Source organism: Strix aluco, chromosome 4, assembly GCF_031877795.1.
Source record: "Strix aluco isolate bStrAlu1 chromosome 4, bStrAlu1.hap1, whole genome shotgun sequence".
Taxonomy (NCBI): domain Eukaryota; kingdom Metazoa; phylum Chordata; class Aves; order Strigiformes; family Strigidae; genus Strix; species Strix aluco.
Window position 1 is genome coordinate 55,701,194 of NC_133934.1, and position 12,111 is coordinate 55,713,304.

The 12,111-nt window shown below is 40.6% G+C and overlaps 1 protein-coding gene across 1 annotated transcript in view; it reads left to right on the forward strand.

Annotated features, from left to right (window-relative positions):
• MTTP (microsomal triglyceride transfer protein) overlaps positions 1-12,111 on the forward strand; it is a 28,805-nt gene that overhangs the window by 372 nt on the left and 16,322 nt on the right. Inside the window, exons 2-7 of the mRNA XM_074821430.1 lie at positions 4,763-4,950; positions 5,529-5,672; positions 7,618-7,725; positions 8,483-8,599; positions 9,787-9,926; positions 10,782-10,932. Of these exons, the coding sequence (XP_074677531.1) occupies positions 4,763-4,950; positions 5,529-5,672; positions 7,618-7,725; positions 8,483-8,599; positions 9,787-9,926; positions 10,782-10,932 (848 nt within the window). The remainder of the gene's footprint in view (positions 1-4,762; positions 4,951-5,528; positions 5,673-7,617; positions 7,726-8,482; positions 8,600-9,786; positions 9,927-10,781; positions 10,933-12,111) is intronic.

Here is a 12,111-nt window from a genome sequence, read left to right on the forward strand (position 1 = left end):
CTCAAAAGTTAAACACACAGAAGTGCTCTGGTGGAGCAGAGCCAGGAAGTGCTCAGGGATCTCCAGGTTTCAGCTTCTGAGCAGTTGACTCAGCTATCACTGAAGTCAATAACAAGCATCCCATTAATTTCATGGGGAGCTTGCTCTGCAATAAGTCATGAAAACCTGGATGTCTGCACAAGCCCTGGGAGCAGGGCTTTACTCAGGTGTCCTGACAAAGGTCAAGGGTATGAAATCTGGAGACTGTCTGCTTCAGCAGTGCCAGTGTATGATGCGAAGAAAGGTGTCTTTAGTTATAGCCCTTAGTGTACAACCTGACATTAAATTTAGAGGAGCAGCAACCTTAAAACATGAGCCGACACCTAGTTTTTAGTTTAATGAGGATGTCCTCATCATGATGAAGAGTAGAGGGGACACGCCATCCTAGGTTAAACTGTTAAAAAGGCTGTAGCGTTACTCTCATGGGTGCCTCCTCTTGCTCCCTGCAGGGGATCCAGGACACTGTATCTGTGTAATCACAGAGCAGCAACCTTCCTCCCTACCTCTGTACCCCCTTACAACAAGAGTTATAAAGCAGACAAGTTTGCAGGCAGTTCCTCTACCCATGAGTGTATTTCATGAGACTGCCTAGTAACATTTATGGCTAGATACCAACATGCCAGATTTCTGGTGTCTGCTCGTTCCAGCTTCTCCTTAACATAAATTAAGCAGAGCTGCTTCTCAATGTGAAGTAATATTTGCTTGTCACTTTACATCCCCAGGGTACTAAACAAGCATTTTCTCATCAATTAGTCCTCCCTTCAGCTCTGCAACATCTCATGTCTCTTGTGCAGAGAGATTGAGAGCTAAATTACTGGCCCAAAGGCCACTTAGTGCCTTAGTGACAGAGTTGGGGTTAGGATGAGTGTTTTACCTTTCCACCAGGCTTTTTGGAAATATTGAAGAAATATTATTTTCTTTTAAGTCACCTAGATCAGCATGCATGAAACTTTCTTACTGCAGTTCCACTTGAAAAATGTTTTCAAAGCAGCGGATGGGTTTTGCTTTTTAAAGCTATCTGGATTCAGAAACAGTGGCAAATATAATTTATGAAGGTAGAGCCAGCAAGTAGTTAGAGATGCACATGCTGTGCATGCCATATGTATTAATAAAAGGCACAGGACTTGACAGCTGTCTCTACTCATGCAGTGTAACCTTCTGTATTATACAGTATCATGATTTAATTATAGACTTGGCATGTTACCCTTAATGACAGACACTTAACATTACTAGTCAAACTATGTGTTATGCACTCCACATTGAAAGCAGGCACTTCTGACCCCAACAGAGCATGGCCAATTGCAGTCTTTATGTCCATCTCTCCTCCCTTCTCAGTCAGTGGGACATTTGCCATCAGCTGAAATGGCAATGGCTATACAGGCGGCAAGGATCCCAGTGCTGTGCTGAATACAAAGGAAAGAGCTTCTAAAGGCAGGTTGTTGTGAGTTTTTTTTAAGAAAAGTTTCTATCAGAAAGGTGTAGGAATATTTCTTTTTAAATAGTACCAGTGTTCTCTTCATGAAAGGTGGCACGAATATTTAGTTATGCTGTTTTGAATATTGGTTCTGGGCAGTGACACTGTGTCTCTGTCCCTCAGCCACCAGTATCCCCCTTGCCTCTCAAACTGATCATGCTATCCAGTTGTCTCTCTTGGCTTCCCCAGGGGTAAGTGCTAACTCCTCAGGACTGCCTTCAGTACTGCCTCATCCCTTCTGCTTCTCTTATCTTGATCCACTGCCAGCTCACCCTTTTCTATCAGTGACACCAGTCTCACAACTAAAGGTGTCTTCTGCCCTGGCTCCTGCAGTGTTTTCCACATATGAAATGGTGAAAGCTTTCAGAACCTAATATTCTTCTAGTGCCCATAAATACTTTGCAATTATTCATCTCTTCCACGACACTTGCAAGAAGCTGCTGCATTATTTGCTCTTCTGTTTCCTTCAGGATGGAACAGCTTATTTATATGTGGGGACAAATAAATGCTAAAAGGGAGGGAGAGGGAAGGAACTCTTGCAAAAGGAAAAGAAGATCTATGGGTTGAGCTGCGGGAAAAGGAAGAGAATAGGTGAAAGGTGCTTTTAGTTGAAAAGAGAGAGGGAGCAAAACCACAAACATCCACCTTAACTAATAAGATACATGTCTTTCAGCACCCAGATCATTTTCCTTGGACATGCTTTTCCCCCACCTTTTATCTTTAGATGGGACTGTGTCACTCTCTGTGTTTAGAAAGCACCTAGTGGGTGGCATTGATAAAAATCTCAGCTGATACTAAATCATTAGCACTGCTGTTTCTGCTGCAAATGAAGGACATTTTGAACCGGGAAGCAACCAGCTCTGAGGTACTGCAAGGAACCAGGGGTGTCCCTGAAAGGCACAGCCATCTCTGGGCAGGCACAAAGCACCCTCTGCTTTCAAGGGCAAGGTCGCTTCAAGTCTAGAGGAGTGAGGAGAATTGTGGAATTGGCTAGGAAATTCACAGTAAACCTGAAGGAAGGATTGTATGATGCCTCTTGGTGACTTTGTTTTGAAGCAGACACACAAGACATGCAAAACCAGAAGAGCCCTGTCATGCTAACATTAATGCTTCAGCCTCCCTGCAAAAAAATCAATAGTTACAGCTTTGAGCTCTCACATGCAAACAGGCTGCTCCCCCTGGGATTACCAAACTTGCTGCACCACATCTCCAGCTGGTGTAAAGCATAAATTAGTTTAGTTCTGTGTAGTTTTGCCAGTTTATGCAACTTGCAGACCCAACTTGGTGGGGTCGCTGTTTTTCTCAGGGAAAGGTTCTTTGAAGCTGACCTTAATCTACTCCTACGACATCTGAGCAAACAGGGGAAGGAAGTGAGCAAAACCTTAAAAAAAGGGGTTTTTTGATTCTATGAGCACTGTAGAATATATCTGTCCAGCCATGATGGAACTACACTCTGTGCCTACTTAATTGGGATTTAAAATCTGAGAGTGAAATAAGAAAATACTTTGGTTTTCCTTTTTACTAGTGCAGTGATTTGAAATTTATTTAAGAGTCAGATAAAAAACTGAGGGACATGACATAAATCAAGATAGCCTGTTGATTCTCTGCAAGGGACTTTGAACACACTGATTACATTACAGCATACTTAAGAATTTGTCTGAGATGTTTTGATAGATTTTTCTTCTTTTTTTTTGTTTTTCCTGCACTTGTCATAAGACTGAGATGCATCTCCCTGAGGACAGCACTTTGCTTTTCTTAGATTAACTCTGTTGTGAAGTTGTCATTTCTGCTCTGTACCTCCTGAACTTTGTGAAGAAATTCCCAATGGATTCAGTGGTGCAGCGTTTGGGTCTGAGAGGCTAGTGCTGTGCTGCTTACAGATAGCAGCTAAGGTCACTGTATGTCTATTTGCTTTGTGGATGTAAAAGCACTTTGTGTTCAGCCAGCTTCTCCCTTCCCTTCCCTTCCCTTCCCTTCCCTTCCCTTCCCTTCCCTTCCCTTCCCTTCCCTTCCCTTCCCTTCCCTTCCCTTCCCTTCCCTTCCCTTCCCTTCCCTTCCCTTCCCTTCCCTTCCCTTCCCTTCCCTTCCCTTCCCTTCCCTTCCCTTCCCTTCCCTTCCCTTCCCTTCCCTTCCCTTCCCTTCCCTTCCCTTCCCTTCCCTTCCCTCCCCTCCCCTCCCCTCCCCTCCCCTCCCCTCCCCTCCCCTCCCCAACTTCATCAGCTTTTCTTGTGTGGAAGAGACCTTTGTAGCCACCTGCATCAGAGGAGGGAAGCCCTTGAAAGCAGTGAAAAGGGATGCTATGTATACCCTTTGTGACAAAATATTTACAGGGTATTCAAGAAGAAATTGATTTGCCTTAGCCACAGATTTTAGGGCCTGGTCTTAATTCCTGTGCCTGAGGCTGGGTAGAGTTGTAACACTGGTGCCACACATTCCCCACATGGCTGTGCGTGACAGAAATGAAAGAGAAGTTAGGAAAAGCTGTGGTAGTGAGTAGTTTTATAAAGGAAAAATAAAAGTAGTTTGTATACTACAGATTTCATTTACACTAACAAGAGTGCAAATGAATCCCTAGGGAACAGTCCATGCAGATGGAAATGGGATCATAAATTGGGTATGCAAATTGCATTTATGCTAGAATTTGGTTTTTATATCCTTTAAAATACATCAACTAACAGCAGTGGCACAGCTATGGGGACAATTATTTAGTTTAAAGAACAAGGGCTTAATTATTTAATCTAAAAATTATTTCTTCAGTGTCTTCATTATATTCATGTCACCCCTGGGCAAGGCTCTCAATGGAAAGATTCCCAGTAAAAGTGCAAGAGATGCAGAGAACAATTTCTGTTGATTCCAACAGATTATGTCAGTGCATTTCAATTTGCTAAGCACACAAATTGCCTGATTAATTACAGTATTTTGAGTTGCAAATAATTTTGGATTAATTTCTAATGCTAACATATCCAAAGTAAAGAATTTGACTCTCTTTTATTTATTTAAGTGCAGAGCTAGAACAAAGGATTTTGTGGACATTTTTCTCTTAAATATATAAGATTAGTGTCAACTTAATCAGAAAAAAAACCCAGCTGCTCCAGTGAGACAGCCTCTGTAATCAAGGGTAGCATGATCAGTCCCATAAATCTTTTGTTAGCAATTAAATTTTTAATTTTTCTGAAGATGTTTTTTAGAGAAAACGACATATGATGTGAGTTAGTCAATTCTAAAACACTGTTTTTGCTTTCCAAACAGGGCACACTACTGGACCAAGCTTAAATAATGACAAGCTATATAAATTTGCATACTCAGCTGAAGTGTATGTCGATCGGGTGAAAGCATCGCTGCAGAAAAGTGCAGGATACCGGTTTTCATCTGGTGTGGATGTCAACCTCTTATGGAGAAATCCTGACAATGATGATGATCAGTTGGTCAAAGTTATGGTAATTAATGCCATCAGACAACTTAGAACATTCCCAAACTTTACTGCATTTATCTAACTGTTAATCTAATCTTGAAGTATTCATTTTCAGATGAGCTAAATCTTTCATTCTTCTCTAGTCTCATGAACTAAAACCAGCTTCTTTGATAAACTGATTTCTATAGAATAAGACTTCACAGGAATATATCTAACATCATAAACCAGAACTTCAGAGTATCTCCTATATTTTGAAATTGCTTTATACAGCTTCTATAGCTTCAAACAACTGGTGTGCAAGCACCTACCTCAGGGCAAGAGGTTGTCTGAAGTCCTTGGTTCTAGCTGCAAATCATGACATTTGCTAAATACAAACTGGGTTTGGTACTTACTTTTATGGTGAGTTTTTCTGCTGCTTATTTCCCCAATGGTGAGTGCTGGTTTCTTTTGAAAACATAGACATAGTAATCATGAAAGATTAAGGATCAGAACCAGATATGAAGAAATAAAAAAGATATATTACATGATTTAGTCTATCCAGCCTACCCCAGGCCAATGCTAGACTGCTCTCTACACAAATTTTATCTGCTTTTACTTTGCTAGATAAGAGATGTTAAAGTTGAAAATGTGAATGAACGTCCAGCTGCTAAAAACATCTTCAAAGGAAAAAGCACAGAGAAGATCATCGGGAAAGAATATCTGGAAGCTTTACAGAGGCCCATAGTTCTTGAGCTAGTCCGTGGAAAAGTAAGACCCTGTCTTTTAAAATTCAATCCCTGCAGAAACCTGAGACAGCTCTTTTCTTACAGGCTTGGAGAATTTACCGATTCACTATCCTCTCAGTGTTCTTAATATGCCATTGTGTCCTCTCTTTCTATATGAGATAAAATAGTTTAGAACAGACTGTAAGGTACCTGAATGAGTGGCCCTTCCAGCACAAGCCTCTTGTGCATTAACAACACCATACAGTATGGAAGTAACCAACAGATTGGCCACATGGGTACACGTGTAGATATATGCATAATTGCTGTGTAAGATTTGCACTGTTGACTTCAGTGAGGCCAGGATTTTACCCAAAGTCTGAAGGCAGAAAAGGAGATATAGTTTGTCATGAGGGAGGTTATACCAAGTCTGTGAGAAACAGTGTTAATCACTGTTTAAACCCTTATCAAATACTTTAGCATATCTGCTTTTCCCACCTCTCTGGCTTGCTTATTTACTTCAGTATCACTTGCAGTTTCAACAGTCCCAAGTTAAAGAGCTTGATGCTGAAAGAGCTGCAGCCTTTCATGTTGTTCCTCTACTGGGAAACTGTCTCCAAAAATCAGAAGCAAAGGGACAGGGAGCTCAGTGTATGCCTGGGTTTTATAGGCTGCCCTGAGAAAGCACCAAACCACCGTCCCACCACAGGAGCACCCAGGCCCAGTTGTAGCTCTGAGTCCCAGTTTTGCTCAGAAGGGGATTCTAGTAAATCCATCTCCCCTTCTTTTTCTCTGCAGAGCTGCTCATTTGTTCCCTTGCACTCAGCCTGGCTGCTACTGCCTCCTCTCCACTCTCCTTCACCCTCTTGTTGCTTGTTACATTAAGTCAACAGCCCTGCTCTTTGCAGCCCGAGCAATGCTCAGCAGGTGGGACGTAGGCAGAGGGGCAGTGAGAAAGGAGGAAGGTTGAAGGTCACACTCCCTTTTCTCTTCTCCAGTGCAGATTGAGGGCTGTGACACCCTATCCCAGCAGGATCTTTACCTCCTGCTGTAAATAGGCACTGAGCACATACCCTGGCCGGCAGCTCAGCCTGCTGAATTACAGCTGCTATCAGGCCTGCTCAGTAACTTTCAGACTCAGCCTTGTCATCAGTTTTACACAACATAAAAAGAAACAGGACAGCACTGTCTCCCAACTGTACACATCCCTAAATGACAACAGAGGTATCAGAAGAACACAGTCAAAATGTATCTGCTCCTAAACCATTAATCAGTTCACATGCTAAGATTGAGATGTAGTGTTAAAAACTTGGGCTTTTTCTCAGGTAATAGGGTCTGTACACTCCTTTTATGACCTCTGTGCTGTAATACTTTCATCCCTGGCACAGTGATTTCACTTTCGAGGGTTGCCCCAAGAAAGCATGCTGATTGTACTTACATTTCCTGAAAAAAACTGAACTTTTAAAGCACCTTGAATAAAAAATGGAGGTGCAAAGTCTCGTTACCAGAGGAGAGGCTCAAGTGCAACAGTTGACCCATGAAGTGCAAAGGTTGTGATGTGTTTGACACGTCATTTAAGTCATTCTAACTGTGATTTACCTCTGATTCACACTGGATTTTTGTAACCTGTGATTAAAGTGCAACAGATAGTATTCCCCTGTGGGAATGGATTATTTGAGGATTATGCAGAAAAATGACCCACTTGTGAAATTATGTAAAGTTTCTCATTTCCCTTCTAAATTCTCTCTAATTAGCAGGAGGAAAGATGCTCACTGCTCTGAAACTGTACTTAGGTAGAGCTGAAGTCCGAAACATATTTGTACTGTTATCAGCAGGCCCTGCAGCCCCGGGAGTTTGCTTGAATAGGTGCAACAGGTCCAATTCAGCTTCCTAATCAGAAAAAAAGTAAAGGGAGTTTTTCTAGAGAGGATCGTCACTATTCCTTTCTCATTTAACCAGATCTGTTATATGCTTGTTTTTTATTCCTACAGGTCAAAAACTTCTACTCATATCAAAATGAACCTGGTTTTACTCAAAATATTAAGAGAGGTCTGGCTAGCCTTTTCCAGCTACAGCTGCACTCTGGTGATGTCCGTGAGGTATGGTGCTATATCTGGCAAGATAATCATCATCAGAGAAACAGGCAGAGCCCAGTCTGCTCTGAAAGGCAGACCTGTGGCTCCTGCTGACTTCAGAAGGAATGAACAGTGACAGAAATCAGCCTTTTGATCGCATTTGAGATTGGGGATGTAAGGATGACTAGTCTGAATATTGGGTGACACAAGTCAAGTTGCTGCAATTAATGTAAAGAGTTGGTGAAGTCCATTTGATTTAAAATGCTTTTATCAATTTAGCAGAATTTGGTAATAAACCAACTTAAACCAGGTCACTATAAAAGAGATTATACTGATGTTTAGAGTTGGTCGATTCCTAAGCTCAAATCAATGGATTAGGCCATTTTAAATCAGAGTATCCACACAAAGTTAGCAATGGTTTAGATGCATCCATTTAACCTGCATTACATTGTTAAATTTCTACATCTGTCCACATGAGCAAAGCTGGAGTTTAACTTAAATTTGTGAGTATAGTGCCAGCTGCCAGGTGTTTCCTATTTTTTTTTTTTTTAAACAAACGTTGTTACTTTCCTTCATAGCCATCTAATGAAAAGTACCCCTGCCTATCCAAAGCAGGTAGTTAGAAACACCGATACCTTCAAAACAGGCAAATAAACCCAAACAGTGCAGCATCTCAGGTACAGGATTCCAACAATGGAGAAAATGGTTCATCTTTAGAAGGTGTTCTGGGGTCCCAAAAATAAATTCAAGAAAGTGTCCTAATCTAACTCTTTGTTCCAAGGTGGACATATCTGGGAAATGCAATACTACTTACCAGGTACGGCAAGATCAAGTGACTAAAATAAAAGCCCTGGACTCCTGTGAAATAGAAAAACAAGGATTTACCAGCCACAACCAGGTATGATTTCTTTAACAAAATAAAATCTGTTCTGTCTATTTAAAATATATTCTTAGTAGCTACTACTCATTTTCTCAAAAGTACTTTCTTCCATTACAAAAAGCAAATTCTGCATGTACATTTTGTAGTACTACTAGGACAAATTTCATATGTAGTACCCATGGGGAGAAAAGGGTACAGATTCTCCTCGTGTGTAACCCACCTTGGCTCAGGTGACATTGAGTACAGCACACCAATCTGCGTAATTTTTGGGTATCATCCATAACATATTTTAGTTTCTATGCAGATTTACAGCGCTTTTGTCCTGGCAGTACTGAAATTTTAATCAACGTGAGACTTCTTTTTAATTTGGAGGAAAATACTAGATACAGTCACAGTCATAGTGACAACGGTAACCTTTTTCCCAGCTGCTAAGTCACAGAGTTTAGTGCATACTATAAATGCCAGGCAAGATGCTGACTCCTGAATGGAGCCCAGTCAGGATTGCCCAGAAGGTCAAAGGCTTCCCTAATGCACAGGGGCAATGTAGGAGATGTGCCATAGCGGTAACTGAAGCCCTACTATGGCCTTAATGTCCTCCACTACTAGTAAATGGCTTTCTAAGCAGTTACTACTGAGTGCAGGCTGGACACGTGCTGAAGGCACTGGGATTCTCTGCATCAGAAACTGACCTTTCTCAGCTCAAAGAAGTACAAAGGTAGCACACGCACTGTTAATAAACTGCCTTAACACTATGACTGAATTCCTGATTTTCACACTTGCCACAAATACTTCACCTTGTATACAAACAGATCTAACAAGGTGGCTGACTTTGCTTCTTGGGTGTGAACATGACAATCCTATTTACAAGACATTTCTTATCTTATTTAAAGTGTATTTTTAACTAAATGTAGTACCAGGCATTTTCTTAGTTGCGGCCTGCTCCATAACTTCCTCCCCTTTTTTTCCCCCCAGTACATATTGAATTTGAAACACATGGTGCAGAAGTGAAGTGCATGGCTTCTTGTTGCAGAAGGAATTCTTGAAAACCTGATCTATAGGCTTAGCTTGAGATGTCATCCCACATGCACCTTCCTCATTTGGCTCTATTTCATGATGAGTTTTGTCCTGATTGGGAACTGTGAGCTCTTTTCCTTTTCTGTTTATTGATCAGCCTTTTTTCTGGTTTATTTTTTAATTATTTTCAGATTTTAGATGTCAGTACAAAAGCCACATCTGCAACAATTTATGTGCTGGAAGACAGTTTCATTAAATCCATTAAGGCAGAAGAAAATTATGTTTTGCTTCTGAATTCCCGACGAAAAACAGGTGCCAAAATAGTTTCAAAGTAAGTTGGGCAATTTGACTGTCATTGATAGTAGCAGAACTAGTGGTTCAAGTCAGGTTATGTGTGTATGTCCTAGAGCATCAAGATCTAGGGCTGTAAACTCTCCAGGTAAGGATTTAGGTCTCTTTTGTATATGGTACCTTGTCCAACTTCGATTAAGGGCTCTACCATACTGCAAATAATAAATAATGGCATTAATAAGAAATTAAATGAAAACAGCTGGAATTGGCCAAAACATTTTAAGCAACACATTACTTCTGTATGTGTTCTGTTTCTGTGTCGTCTCGTTTCTTAAGAAATACTTGCAATGGATCTCCATTTCTAGTATGTGAAAGTTCAGAAATATAGAAGACAAAATCTGCTGCATAGAAAGGAAACAACAGTGAAACCTAGATCTCTGTTAGACTCCAGACTCCCAAACCCTGAAAGTCTGGAGATACTCATACAAGATAAATGATTCAGGCATCTCCTTAGTATTATGATATTAAAAAAATATACATTCAAAAACTCACTTTCCAGATCTTCTAATGAACAAACATATGAAATATTTCAGAATGTATATTGTTACTGAAGGCTGTTTACCTGGTGCTATAAATTCATACTATAGAAAGTCTATTATTTAGGCATTTTATGCCACATACCTCTAGCATTATTTCTGCTGGTATCACATACTTCTGTTACCTTAAAAAACCCATAGACTTGCCATGTTCTCAACATTTTAAAATAAGACTTCATTAAGTCGGTGTTCTATATTTTGGTCTGCGGAGGTTTTTTTTTATTTCCTCTTGCTATGGTTTCTGCATTTCTGCTCTAATGGTGGGGCTCTAACGTTGTCTTCACTGTATGGATACACAGGCAGAGGCTGGAACTGAAGTCAGTACAAGCTGGCCCTGGACTGATCGCTGAGAAGCAAGTCGCCAGTGTCATCAAGACCTTGGACTCCAGTTACACTGCCGTGCCACTAGTAGCAGAGCCAGTCAAATCCAAATGCAAAAAGTGTCCTTCAGTAAGTAAACACGGGCTCGTTGGACGTCAGGCCGGTTAGCTGAGCAGAACAAGTGTGAAGGAAGTTTCTGTCCAAGCAGCCCACTAGGAGAGGACTAACGTAGCAATATAAAATATGCCCTGGAGTGGGGAGCATGGTAGTTATGCAATGGTGCTCCACCGCACAGGGGTGTTTTAAGATCTTCCTCTAAAAGTGTCTATTTCAAAGATTAAGTGCAGTATTTCTCAAGACTACTAGAAAATATAACGCCCTTTTGTTTTATCTCATCTTTGCCAACCTTGAGTTGGCAGGAGCTTATTTCCTCTGGGTAATGGAGTGGGAAATGATTTTTAAGATGGTTGGCCAGTGTTTATAAACAATTCTGTCATGGAGAAGCTGAAATGCTCCTAGAAATTAAAGGTAGTTAACCATTCCATAGGCAGGCTACACATTTGTTGGTAATATATCTAGCCTCTTCTTACTGCCTGACCCTGAAGGAAGTCTTTTATTTAAAAGACTTTATAGGTATTTTATAAGTATAAAATGGGGCTTTAGTATTCTTGGCAGGTCCAATACTGTTCTTATTTTTCCCCATGGTAAAAAAAATGACCTTGTTTTTTTATATTTAAGACATCTAAAGACTACTAAGAGCTTGGTACTGTAAATGCACCATCTTTTGTTTTACTGATGCTGTTCATCATGCACTAATATAAATTGATACGGTGATTGTTAGCAAACAGTTTTAATGCTATTACCATTGTGGAATGAATTTAGGAGTGAATGGGAACATTAATTTAAAGATTATTATCCTCTGTCAGTTTTTGATAAGCAAGCTACGGCTTCTATTTAGCACACATAATTTTAATCCTTCAGAGATACTCCTTATGTGCACAAATACCTTACTATATTGGAACTTGTGCTAGCTATTTGGAAGTAGCTTTGCACTGTAATAATTTATTTTGTCTAATGCTTGTTGAGCCACAGAGAAGATACAAAATATGTTGGGGGAAATGAAATAGAAATGATGCTCTGTGTGTGCTGGAGCAGTTCTGAGTAGGGAACATCAAGGGATCTCAAACAGAGCAGGGACAGGTGCTTTTTCCCTGATTCTGCCCAGGGGTTTGTGCTGACCAATTTGTCACTTGGAACCAAGTTTGTCATAATAGTTATAGAGATAATTTCCAGACCAAGATAACAAAC